Source organism: Dendrobates tinctorius, unplaced genomic scaffold (genome assembly GCF_039654945.1).
Source record: "Dendrobates tinctorius isolate UK_male_01 unplaced genomic scaffold, ASM3965494v1 ptg000140l, whole genome shotgun sequence".
NCBI lineage: Eukaryota > Metazoa > Chordata > Amphibia > Anura > Dendrobatidae > Dendrobates > Dendrobates tinctorius.
The window spans coordinates 755,927-770,000 of record NW_027361808.1 but is presented as its reverse complement, the minus strand read 5'-3'; the positions used below and the strand labels follow the sequence as shown (position 1 = coordinate 770,000).

Sequence of the window (14,074 nt, the reverse complement as noted above, 5' to 3'; positions counted from 1 at the left end):
TAGCGATATCGCTAGTGATATCACTAAAGTGTCACCGATTTTGTGACGCAACAGCGATATCGGTAGCGATATCGCTACATGTGACACTTACCTCCGACCGCCCCCCCGCTGGATATCGTTGATCGTGCGAGATCGTCCTGGTCCATTTCTCGTCGTCGACTTCCTGCTGGCACCGACAAGCGACTCCTTGGACGCGGGAGGAAGTCGTCACCAGAGCTACCGTCTGACTGGTAAGTAACGACAGCCGACCGCTGCTGCATTGCTGGTGAGATCTTCCTGTTTGGCAGCTCACTAGCGACCATTTAGCGATGCACCAGCGATCCTGACCTGGTCATATCATTGTCGGGATCGCTGGTGCATCGCTAAATGTAACGGGACCTTTAGTTCCATGCAGAGTTTGATGCTTACATCAGGGAAAATGTGATGATGCAAAATGTTTTGCTGTGGTATTACCACCAAGAAACACAAATAGTAGAGCGGAAGAAGCATTAAAGAGTGCAGAATGATTGGGTCTCGAGCCTGAAGAACCTGCTGCGGAGGCAGAGCAGGATGTGGACGGTTTGAGAAAATTAGGAAGCCATTACCTTCTCAGCGTGGGCTCTATGTGCCAGCCCAGATTTGGCATGTACAGCAAACAGAGTTAGACTAATTCTCTATGTGTAGGCATGAGCGGACCCGTGGAAGTTTGGGTTACCAAAACTACTTGAACTTGAACCTGACCCTGAATCCCATAGGAATCATTGGTGACGCGAACTTTGGAGCTGGAAAATCTCTCTCTCTCCTCCAGACTCCCAAACTGTAAAACAGACTTCAATGAGAAATCCGAGTTCAGCACCGGTCCGGTACAAACCCCAAACTTTGCAGCTTGTGTTCGCTAATCTCTATGTGCAACCACATTTGTAGTTTTTTCAGATGAGGAGTCCATATTACAAGTATAGTTACAGTCAGAATAAATACAATCCCATTATAGGACTAGTAAACTCACTGCATATGTAAAAATGATGTATTAGAAAATCTGTAAGAAGTTCCACATTTGCAATGAATTACAATGTAAAGTTTACTTCTACATGCCCTAGCTCTGCTGAATGTCTCTCAGATAAACAAAATAACCAATACCTGATTTTCCTGTTCCTTCTTTCTGGGGAAGCCTTTCTGTTATTGATCCTAAAAAATAAGCATTTTCTTTATTTAATAGATTTAAATTTCTGCAAATTGCAATGGATCTTTGCTAAACATGTAATAACAAAAAACTGCATATTCCAAGAAAGAATTTTCTTAGCGAAATGAGATTAAAATAAAAAACATTCCACACAAAAAATAAGACATTTTGCAATATTCATAGAACTGCTATAAAACTGCTTCTATGAGCCTTAGCTTTTTAATTATCATTTATCATAATCAAATCATGGCTTGTTTTCTACAAGACATATTGCAGTTTTGAATTCCATCATTTACTTAATCCCACCGCTGCCACCATTTTTGAGGATCTGAGGTCGTAATAATCACCTGGGCTGGTTAACAATGCAACTATTGTTTATATTTTACATCCATGGTTTTACAGCAACCCTGGGTAAGTGGCCAAAATACAATGCCACCCAGTCCACAAGATCCCAACCAGGAGATATCCACTATCTCCCAAATTTTAGTTGGCCCACAGCTTTTGTTTCTCCCACAAGTATAGTCTATAGTCACAGGCCATGCTCCTCCAGATGACGGATATCATGACCATAGCACATGTATCTTATTCCAGCCAGCAACAACATATCACACAGTCTTAACTCGGGTTCTCCAAACGTTTTTCTGGGTTCAGTGATGGGCAGAGGAGAAGACCTGTCTTTCACCAGATGGAACCATGGTTCCTTGGGCTGTTTCTGAAGAGTCCATCTGCAGAGAGAGCCAGAGACTTTATACTCAGAGCTCCCATTCAGGACATTCCTCTCTCAGATTGGGGAAGGCGGGGGGTGATAATCCTTCATGTTTTGACTGTTAAACTAAGGCCGGGGTCACACTAACCAGCGCAAAATACGGTCAGTATTTTACATGCGTAATACGGATGAATGGCCCCTAAACAGTGCTCCGTATGTCATCCGTAATCAAGGTGTGGTCGCGTATTTTGCGCATGTAAGCATCCGTATGTAATCCGTATGGCATCCGTATGGCGAGTTTTTCTCGCAGGCTTGCAAAATGGACATATAATGGAGCCCTATGACAGGGTTTATAACAGAAACCAAAGAATAGCTATGGACACATAGAATGCATATATATATATATATATATATATATATATATATACAGTATACACAGTTGTGGCCAAAAGTACTGACACCCCTGCAATTCTGTCAGATAATACTCAGTTTCTTTCTGAAAATGATTGCAAACACAAATTCTTTGGTATTATTGTCTTCATTTAATTTGTCTTAAATGAAAAAACACAAAAAGAATTGTCCTAAAGCCAAATTGGATATAATTCCACACGAAACATAAAAAAGAGGGGGGACAAAAGTATTGGCACTGTTCGAAAAATCATGTGATGCTTCTCTAATTTGTGTAATTAACAGCACCTCTAACTTACCTGTGGCACCTAACAGGTGTTGGCAATAACTAAATCACACTTGCAGTCAGTTGACATGGATTAAAGTTGACTCAACCTCTGTCCTGTGTCTTTGTGTGTACCACATTGAGCATGGAGAAAAGAAAGAAGACCAAAGAACTGTATGAGGACTTGAGAAACCAAATTGTGAGGAAGCATGAGCAATCTCAAGGCTACAAGTCCATCTCCAAAGACCTGAATGTTCCTGTGTCTACCATGCGCAGTGTCATCAAGAAGTTTAAAGCCCATGGCATTGTGGCTAACCTCCCTAGATGTGGATGGAAAAGAAAAATTGACAAGAGATTTCAACGCAAGATTGTGTGGATGTTGGATAAAGAACCTCGACTAACATCCAAACAAGTTCAAGCTGCCCTGCAGTCCGAGGGTACAACAGTGTCAACCCGTACTATCCGTCGGCGTCTGAATGAAAAGGGACTGTATGGTAGGAGACCCAGAAAGACCCCACTTCTTACCCCGAGCAATAAAAAAGCCAGGCTGGAGTTTGCCAAAACTTACCTGAAAAAGCCTAAAACGTTTTGGAAGAATCTTCTCTGGTCAGATGAGACAAAAGTAGAGTTTTTTGGGCAAAGGCATCAACATAGAGTTTACAGGAGAAAAAAAGAGGCATTCAAAGAAAAGAACACGGTCCCTACAGTCAAACATGGCGGAGGTTCCCTGATGTTTTAGGGTTGCTTTGCTGCCTCTGGCACTGGACTGCTTGACCGTGTGCATGGCATTATGAAGTCTGAAGATTACCAACAAATTTTGCAGCATAATGTAGGGCCCAGTGTGAGAAAGCTGGGTCTCCCTCAGAGGTCATGAGTCTTCCAGCAGGACAATGACCCAAAACACACTTCAAAAAGCACTAGAAAATGGTTTGAGAGAAAGCACTGGAGACTTCTAAGGTGGCCAGTAATGAGTCCAGACCTGAATCCCATAGAACACCTGTGGAGAGATCTAAAAATGGCAGTTTGGAGAAGGCACCCTTCAAATATCAGGGACCTGGAGCAGTTTGCCAAAAAAGAATGGTCTAAAATTGCAGCAGAGCATTGTAAGAAACTCATTGATGGTTACCGGAAGTGGTTGGTCGCAGTTATTTTGGCTAAAGGTTGTGCAACCAAGTATTAGGCTGAGGATGCCAATACTTTTGTCTGGCCCATTTTTGGAGTTTTGTGTGAAATGATCAATGTTTTGATTTTGCTTCATTCTCTTTTGTGTTTTTTCATTTAAGACAAATTAAATGAAGCTAATAATACCAAAGAATCTGTGTTTGCAATCATTTTCAGGAAGAAACTGAGTATTATCTGACAGAATTGCAGGGGTGTCAATACTTTTGGCCACAACTGTATGTATTCTATGTGTCTATATCTATTCTTTCGTTTCTTTATTAAAACTGTCAGTGTGAGTTCACTGTATAGAGCACTGAATTGCCGGCTTTGCTAAAAGACACCTGGTGCGTATTTCTCGCAAGTCACATGTGTGGTCCATGTGTAATCCGTATTTTTTGCGCACCCATAGACTTGCATTGGCGTACTACGGCCATAGTACGCTGACAATCGCAGCATGCTGCGATTGGCACGGACCGTAGAATGCGGATGAGAAATATACGCCTGGTGCGAGTGACCCCATAGAGAATCATTTGTCCGTGTCTAATGCGTGCTTTTAGCGCCTCTCACTCGGCCGCATTTCTCGCCAGTGTGACCCCGGCCTAACTTGCATATTTGTCCAAAATTGTGTAAATTAGTAAACTGCAGTGGGCTGATGCAATATGCACTCAGCAGGCATTTACAAATTAACATACAACAAGAGGCAACGTACAGTCTCATATGAAACAATGATTTAATTGATGCCACTGAGACACGAACAAGAGTACTGGAATGATTGTTTTACATGATGGCCAATCTTTTGTCTGGTCTTAGGTATGCATAAGTTCCAGCCTGCATGTCTTCCTCTGCTTACTGTCACTGAATGGAAACATTGATTCCTGAGGCTAAACTGACAAGGAAGCAAATCACTAATATAATCGTCTTATGGTGTCTGTCTGTGACCGAAATCCCACTGTGCTGCGACATGCGCAGCTGTTTGTAATGGTAAGCTGCGGCAGGCGCAGTCGGGCGCAGCGATCAATCGGGCGCGGCGCATCTGTAAAAAATAAAATTAAAATTAAAAAAGTTATACTCACCTTCCAATGGCGTCCGATCTCCTTTCCACGCGCCCGGCCTCGTGGTCCCAGTAATGCCTTGCACCTTAGACCGGAGATGACGTCACTCTCACGAGAGCGCGACGTCATCAGCGGTGTTTCGCGCAAAGCATTACTGGGACCGCGAGGCCGGGCTCGTGGAGTGGAGATCGTGGGCCGTTGGAAGCTGAGTATATAACTATTTTTTATTTTAACAGAGACCATGAATACCAGGAAAGGGGGGTGAGGGGACCATGCATTCCAGGAAAGGGGGGTGATGGGACCATGCATACCAGGAAAGGGGGGTGATGGGACCATGTGTAAGTAATAGCAGGTACGCAGGATGCAGCGACGAGACGCGACACTGAGTTGCACTTTGGGAAGTAACTTTTATAAATTGAAGCCGCTAGGTGTTGCGAGTTCATTTTCTGGTCTACCAGTTGTGAGTTCTCCTTCCAGGCTCCCTCTGGTGGTAACAGGAGGTATGGAGGCTGATTTAATCAGTGGAGATCTGCCACCTGATAAGGAGGATGACGATTGGACCTCAGGAATCTCAGACTGGATTTAAGACAGCCAACGCCCTATTCTGATGCTGGTGATTCCTTCTGGCTGGTCAGGTCTTGGTTCTCAGCTCTGTTCCAGTCAGCTCAAGCTAAGTTTTTCTGCTAATGTTCACACTTGATTTTGTTGGTCTATTCAGTTTTTTGTGTGGTCAGCCAGCCCCGGCTGGGCTGTGCTGAATTTCCACTCTTATTTATCTGTATTTGCCAATTTGCTTTTTGTCCCTTATTAGATTGGCCTCTTTTTGCTCTGTCTCAGAATATTCCAGAGTGCTGATATAGTGGGAGAAGTCTAGTGACTTCAGGATTAATTTTGTTATCAAAAGTGTTGGACATTATTCTTGTAGGGTTTTTGGCAGATTGCAGACTGTGTCTTTCCTTTCCTATCCTTTCTAGTTAGTTTAGGTCCCATCGTTTGCTCAGCCTATTTTCCTGCCTGTGTTTGTTTTCATCTTGTTTCACCGTCAATACATGTGTGTGGGCTGTCTTTCCTTTGGGGTCTGCTCTGGGGCAGTTAGTTTTCCCCTTTTCTTGCTTTAGGCTTATTTAGTCCTCCGGCTGTGACGAAGTGTCTAGGTTCATCATAGGAACGCTCCACGGCTGCTGCTAGTTGTGTGGTTAGGATCAGGGATCTGCAATCTGCATAGTTACCAACCTCTCTGGTTTTCTGTGACTTAGCTTGTTTTGTTTTTTCCTCCTCGGTGACCCATTCATAACAGCTAGGGCTACACTAAGCAACCAAAATGAAGTAACAGCAATTGTCCACGCAGGGACTCAGTACAACCAAACACTATTAAAGAGAACACGACTAACCCGGCAAAGGCCGGTTACTATAGGGCCGCAGTATGGCCGACTACGGGTCTTTATATCATATAGTGTCACTTATCCGTCCTGACGTCCCTCGGCGTCTCTGATGAAGCTGCTTTGGTGTCGCAGCCGCTGGGCTCAGCTGCTGAAGCTCTGGCATAGTCTTTGGGCGCCCCAGCCCCCAGGAGGGGTTGGGGCACAACAGGCCCTGAGTGAGTCGTTTGATGAGGTAACCCCCTGTAAAGACAGCGGGGTTCCGCTCATTAGCGAGTTCAGGGAGACTCCAGTCCCCAAGCAGGGGTGTGTCGCAGTTACAAGGAGTGGTGGTTGGTAGGCCATGTGCACGGCCTGGGGCTGTGCAAAGAGTCTCTCTGTTGGCGAGGAGCAGGCCCCAACTGCCAACTGCAGTGGGGTGATGGCGGCTGCGGGCGGGGATGGACAGGCCGCAATGGGCTGGAGCACAGTGGCAACGGCCATGGATGACCGAGGGCAGGTCGTGACCCCGGATTGGAGTGAAGCGGCAGTCTCTTGTCGGTAAGCTCGGTGCCTCCTCCCCGAAGGCCTCTGTAAATCTCCCCTCTGCTGCTGGTCTCCTCTCTGGTCACTGTTTGTCACTCTGGCTCTCTCACGCCCCCACAGTCTCTTGCTCCATGTCTGCCGCTCTGCTAACTGACCCCCTTGCGTGCTCCCTGCCCCTTTTATACTCGCCCCTCCCCTTGTTGTCCTGTCACTCTCAGCCGTCCACCTTCCTCCTCCGTTCCCCGGGTACAGTTCCCTTAGGAACCTAGATGGTGGTCCCCTTGGTTCCGACCCGGACACTCTGCGGGGGCCATCCTCCCTACACATGCATACCAGAAAAGGGGGGTGAGGGTGACCACACATACCAGGAAAGGGGGGTGAGGGTGACCATACATACCAGCAAAGGGGGGTGAGGGGGACCATGCATACCAGGAAAGAGGGGTGAGGGTGACCATGCATACCAGGATAGGGGGTGAGGGGGACCATGCATACCAGGATGGTAAGGGTGACCATGCATACCAGGATAGGGGGGTGAGGGTGACCATGCATACCAGGATAGGGGGGTGATGGTGACCATGTATACCAGGAAAGGGAGGTGAGGGGACCATGCATACCATGAAAGGGGGGTGAGGGTGGCCATGTATACCTGGAAAGGGAGGTGAGGGGACCATGCATACCAGGAAAGGGGGGTGAGGGGGACCATGCATACCAAGAATGGGGGGTGAGGGGACCATGCATATCAGGATGGGGGGTGAGGGGACCATGCATACCAGGAAAGGGGGGTGAGGGGGACTATGCATACCAGGAAAGGGGGGTGAGGGGACCATGCTTACCAGGAAAGGGAGGTGAGGGGACCATGCATACCAGGAAAGGGGGGTGACGGGACCATGCATACCAGGAAAGGGGGGTGACGGGACCTTGCATGCCAGGAAAGGGGGGTGAGGGGACAATGCTTACCGGGAAAGAGGGGTGAGAGGACCATGCATACCAGGATTGGGGCGTGAGAGGACCATACATTACAGGATTGGAGGGTGAGAGGACCATGCATATCAGGATTGGGGGGTGCATTATTGCATTATTATTAAAACTTCATAAATAAGCTACATTCATATTCTAGAATACCCGATGCGTTAAAATCGTGTCACCATCTAGTCACTAATAAAACACAGAAAGCAAATCTCTAATAAAAGACAGCTCTGAGCTGGAAAACGTCTGCATCCCTTAGAGCCATGAATTCTGCTCTACAACCATTGGTGCAGTGGTCTTTAGTCCAAGGCCAGATCCTCACAGACCACCCCTACTTTTTCAGCATGGCTAGTGCTGGGCTCCAGTTTATGAGATTGGCTATCCACCTTCTTTACTTATCAGGACAGTCCATCCGCATTTCTTTCAGTACAGACGGATGTGAGGTTTCATCTTCATGAGAACGAAACTTTGTATCATCCAATTTCCTCAAAACATATTCCATGTCTTCCTTGTGAATAAACTCCACAATCCCCATTCCATCCTTGTGTACATTAGCAAAACAGACATGAACAGCTTCTCTAATATTATCTTTCAGATCCTGCCATCTCCCCGATGGTGGAGGCCCTGAGATGAGGACTCTGTATTCAGTTCGCTGGGGCAGGTGTTATGAATGAGTCACCATAGGAGGCAAAAACAGAAATACTAGCTAAGTCCAGAAAACCAGAGAGGTTGGCAGCTATCGGATTGCAGACCCCTGAACCTAACAACAACAACTAGCAGTAGCCGTGGGGGGTTCCTACGGTGCCCTAGACCCCTCGATCACAGCCGGAGAACTACATAGCCTAAAGACAGAAAGGGAAATGTAAACTGCCCCAGAGCAGACCCCAAAGCAATAGGCAGCCCCCAACATATAATGACGGTGAAGCAAGATGAAAAAACACTCACACAGATAGAAAGATAGGCTGAGCAAATGATGGGGCCAAAGCTAACTAAATAGGACAGAATAGAAAAGCTGCTGTCTACAATCCGCCAAAACCCTCTCAAAAACAAGAGCCAACAGACTGATAGGGAAAAAAGCCCTGAAGACGCTAGGCTTCAAAAAGACTATATCAGTACTCAGGTATTATCTGAAGACTGAGCGAAAAGGAATTCAGCTCACCCAGCAGGGAAAGACAGAAATCCAGAAAAACAAGGCAAAACAAAACCAAAACACAAATGCAAAAAGTAGAGCAGAAAACTTAGCTTTTGAGGAGCAGGAATCAGACTGGTCTCCAAGAATCCCTCAGAGTAATCACCCGCAAGGCAGAAGGGCGTCGGCTGCCTTATATCCAGTCAGCAATCCCAGTAACCCAGTCATCATCATTCTGCTCAGGTGCTTTGTAATCAGCCTCACTACCTTCCTTCACCAGAAGAGGGAGTTCATCAGACCTCAATGGTGAATGGGAAAATGAACTCACAACAGGCAGGTGTCTGTTTCTCCTGCAGAGTCATCCATATCCTACTCCTGATTCCTGGTTTGACCTGGGAAACTCCACACGTACCCGACAAGAACCGAACTTGTATCCATTGCATCCAACCATGTTGTCCTCCGCATTCCATGGATCCTGGAAGCTGATGAAGGCGAACGGTGCTGCAATGCCCCAACAGCGATTCTTCAGCTCCATGGTACGGATCTGTCTGTACCGATGGAACTCCTCCAGCTCCTTCTCCGGCACATCCACAGGTAAATTGCCAACATAAATGCACCCGTCCCCAGAGTGCTGAACCCCATCTAGGAGGATGGTCACTTAGCAGCCTGGTAAAAGGTGTTCTGGGGAAACAATATCTGGGCTGACCAGGATGATGAAAGACCCAGTGTCCATTAGTCCCTGGGCCTCATCCCTGATGATTTACCTCCCCCAGGTCATGTTCCTTCTTAGTAACAGTCATTGTATTTTGTGCATTATTCTCCACTGGATGGGGATTAGTTTGCATGTTGAGATTGCTCTGTTCTGTCTCGACTGATGCCGTGTGAATCGGTCTTTGGCTTCGGGTTATGACACTGGCCCTGTGGCACACTAGCCACACATGATTCTAGGTTATTTCTCAGCAATAGAGATGAGCGACTTTGCCTTTTTTCGGGTCGAGTCGGGTTTCATGAAACCCGACTTTCTCAAAAGTCAGGTCGAACGAAATCGGCCGATTATCGTGAAAAGTCGAAGGCCGACTGAAACACGAAACCCAATGCAAGTTAATGGGGAAGAAAGGTCGACAGGGAGTGGAGGACAAGAAACACACCTACAGTGCCCATTTTAATGCCAAAAATATCAATTCTTATTACTTAACCCCTTAGCGACAGAGCCAGTTTGCAGCTTAATGACCAGGCCAATTTTTACAATTCTGACCACTGTCCCTTTATGAGGTTATAACTCTGGAACGCTTTAATGGATCCGGCTGATTCTAAGATTGTTTTTTCATGACATATTGTACTTCATGTTAGTGGTAAAATTTCTTCGATAAGTCTTGTGTTTATTCATGAAAAAAACGGAAATATGGCAAAAATTTAGAAAATTTTGCAATTTTAAAACTTTAAATTTTTATGCCCTTAAATCAGAGAGATGTGTCACACAAATTTCTTAATAAATAACATTTCCCACATGTCTACTTTACATCAGCACAATTTTGGAAGCAAAATTTTTTTTGTTAGGAAGTTATAAGGGTTAAAAGTTGACCAGCGATTTCTCATTTTTACAACAACATTTACAAAACCATTTTTTTAGGGACCACATCATATTTAAAGTCATTTTGAGGGGTGTACATGACAGAAAATACCCAAAATTGGCACCATTCTAAACAATAGACCCCTCAAGGTGCTCAAAACCACATTCAAGAAGTTTATTAACCCTTTAAGTGCTTCACAGGAACTAAAGCAATGTGGAAGGAAAAAATTAACATTTAACTTTTTTTTTGCAAAAAATTTAATTCAGAACCAATTTTTTTCATTTTCACAAGTGTTAAAAGAGAAAATCAACCACAAAATTTGTTGTACAATTTCTCCTGAATACGCAGATACCCCATATGTGGGGGTAAACCACTTTTTCAGCACACGGCAGAGCTCGCAAGGGATGGAGCGCCGTTTGACTTTTTCAACGCAGAATTGGCTGGAATTGAGATCGGATGCCATGTTGCGTTCGGAGAGCCCTTAATGTGCCTAAACAGTGGAAAACTCCAACAAGTGACCCCATTTTGGAAACTAGACCCATTAGGGAACTTATCTAGATGTGTGGTGAGCACTTTGAACCTTCAAGTGCTTCACAGAAGTTAATAACGTAGAGCCGTGAAAATATAGAAATCTATTTTTTTTCCACAAAAATGATCTTTTCACTCCCAAATTTTTATTTTTACAAGGGTAACAGGAGAAATCATACCCGCACAGTTGTTGTGTGATTTGTCCTGAGTACGCCGATACCCCATATGTGGAGGGGAACCACTGTTTGGGTGCATGGGAGAGCTTGGAAGGGAAGGAGTGCCATTTTGGAATGCAGACTTTAATGGAATGGTCTGCAGGCATCATGTTGCGTTTGCAGAGCCCCTGATGGGCCTGAACAGTGGAAACCCCCAACTAGTGACCCCATTTTGGAAACTAGACCCATTAAGGAACTTATCTAGATGTGTGTTGAGCACTTTGAACCTTCAAGTGCTTCACAGAAGTTTATAACGTAGAGCCGTGAAAATAAAAAATCCATTTTTTTTCCACAAAAATGATTTTTTCGCCCCAAAATTTTTATTTTTACAAGGGTAACAGGAGAAATCATACCCGCACAGTTGTTGTGCGATTTGTCCTGAGTACGCCGATACCCCATATGTGGGGGGGAACCACTGTTTGGGCGCATGGGAGAGCTCGGAAGGGAAGGAGTGCCATTTTGGAATGCAGACTTTGATGGAATGGTCTGCGGGCATCATGTTGCGTTTGCAGAGCCCCTGATGGGCCTAAACAGTGGAAACCCCCCACAAGTGACCCCATTTTGGAAATTAAACCCCCTAAGGAACTTATCTAGATGTGTGGTGAGCACTTTCAACCCCCAAGCGCTTCACAAAAGTTTATAAACGCAGAGCCGTGAAAATAAAAAGTCTTTTTTATTTCCACAAAAGTGATTTTTTAGACCCCAATTTTTAGACCCCCAAAGATCGTAAATAGTGGAACCCCCTAATTTCTTGCTCCAACCCTAACCCCAACACACCCCTAACCCTAATCCCAGCCCCACCCCTTCGCACCTTATGGAGCAGGGGTGTTAACGCTGGATAATTTTTGAGGAAGCACTGCACCACCAGGTTCAAGGTGTGAACCAGGCAAGGTGTGTGTCTGAGTTTTGAAAGGGCTATGGCTGCCACAAAATTCCGTCCGTTATCACTAACTACCTTGCCTGCCTCAAGATGTAGACTGCCCAGCCATGACTCAGTTTGTTGCTGCAAGTAGTCGGCCAGTACCTCCGTGGTGTGTCTGTTGTCGCCCAAACACATCATCTTCAACACAGCCTGCTGACGCTTACCACTAGCTGTTCGATAGTGGGACAACTCGTGTGCAACACTGGCAGCTGCGGATGGAGTGCTTGTGCGACTGTCCTCTGTGGACGAGCTTTCGCTTCTGGAGGAGGAGGAGGAGGGATGACTGCCTACAGCCAACTGTTTCCTATACCGTGGGCTAGGCAGCACTGTCCCACCGCTGTCACCTGTGGACCCTGCATCCACCACATTAACCCAGTGCACAGTGATGGACACGTAACGGCCCTGGCCATGCCTTTTGGACCATGCATCTGTTGTGAGGTGCACCTTTCCACTCACTGATTGCTTGAGTGCATGGACAATGCGGTCTTTCACATGCACATGGAGGGCTGTGTTGGCTTTTCGCGAAAAGAAGTGCCGACTGGGTAGGTCATAGCATGGTACTGCATAGGCCATGAGCTCGCGGAAAGCTTTGCTTTCAACCAACCGGTAGGGCATCATCTCTAACGAGATTAGTTTGGCAATGTGGGCATTCAAAGCCAGTGTACGTGGATGAGAGGATGAGTACTTTCTTGTCCTACTCAGAGTCTCTGGTAGGGTGAGCTGGACTTGAGAGCTGCATATGGTGGAACTAGCGGTGGACATGGCGGACTGAGAGAGGGTTGGTGATCGTGATGGTGTTGGTGGTGTTGCTGATGGCCTAGATTCAGTCTTTCGTAGCAATAACATTGTGATTCCATGACTGCTTTGCCCTTGCGACGACACCTCGACATTTGCTGCTGGTGGTGTGCTAACCGGTGGGCTTACAGTGGGGGAAGCGATGTAGCGTTGCTGACTACCTTCATTCAGAGCAGGTGCACATGTGGTACGTGAGGTTTGGTAGTCCATCCACGCTTGCAAGTGCATGGTGGTTAAATGTCTAAGCATGCAACTGGTATACAAATTTCTCAGATTTTTCCCTCGGCTAAAGGTCTTTGCGCACTTCTTACAGATCACTTTTGCCTGATCATTAGGATTTTGTTCAAAAAAGTGCCACACTGCACTCTTCTTACTATGGAAGACATTTTGAGATCTTGCATGCTGTGCTAATTTGACTGTCTGGCCAAGCTGTCCTGCAACTCTTTTGTTTTTTGTAACACGTTTTTGGACTGCTACGGTCATGCCAGATAACAGCTGTTGCGATGTCGTTGCCTGCTGCGGATCCTTCTCCTCCTCTTCTGAGCTATTGGCAGTGGCACCTTCTTCCCCCAATGGATGCCAATCTGGGTCAACAAGTGGGTCATCCATCATCTCCTCTTCAATTTCATGTGCACCTTCCTCTGTGTCACCATGTAAGGTGGTATAGTATGCGGGAAGGGGCACCTGAGTTTCATCAGGGTCTGATTCTGCCTCAGTACACTGCGAGGACAATGTAGTGCTCTGAGTGAATGTACAAACAGAAAAATCTAGCAGTGGCTGTGCATCAGTGCACTCCATGTCAGATTCGTCTTGGACTGGGGAATTCATGATTTGACTTGCTAACCCAGGCATGGTATGTGAAAAGAGCTCCATGGAGTAATCGGTAGTGAGGCCTGCCACATTCTTCACTTTTGGTAGGGGTGAAGGACACAAGGAAAGGTGTAGTTCCTGACCAGGAGCCTCCACTGACGACTCAGTGCTTTTATTTTTTGAAACTTCAGAAGAGGAGGCGAGAGAGCTGGAGGCTGTGTCAGCAATGTAAGCCAAAACTTGTTCCTGAAACTCCGGCTTTAAAAGTGGTTTACCTACTCCCAGAAAAGAGAGCCTTTGAGGCCTTGTGGAGCCAGACGATGATGGAGGCTCAACACCTCCTGCCTTAGGTGCTATTGTGCTTTTGCCACTACCAACAGATGCAACACCACCACCATTGGGACCAGCTGGCAACCCCCGCCCACTTCCATGGCGTCTTCCACCATACTTCCTCATTTTTGTGAAAATGTACCCAAAATACCA

General features: G+C 46.2%; 1 protein-coding gene and 1 pseudogene across 1 annotated transcript in view; both read right to left on the bottom strand.

The window, feature by feature from the left end:
* Nucleotides 1–14,074, bottom strand: part of SMOC2 (SPARC related modular calcium binding 2) — a 792,053-nt gene that overhangs the window by 437,794 nt on the left and 340,185 nt on the right. The window contains exon 5 of the mRNA XM_073545093.1: nucleotides 1,117–1,164. Within this exon, the coding sequence (XP_073401194.1) occupies nucleotides 1,117–1,164 (48 nt within the window). The remainder of the gene's footprint in view (nucleotides 1–1,116; nucleotides 1,165–14,074) is intronic.
* Nucleotides 8,013–9,550, bottom strand: LOC141048994 (serine/arginine-rich splicing factor 9 pseudogene; annotated as a pseudogene).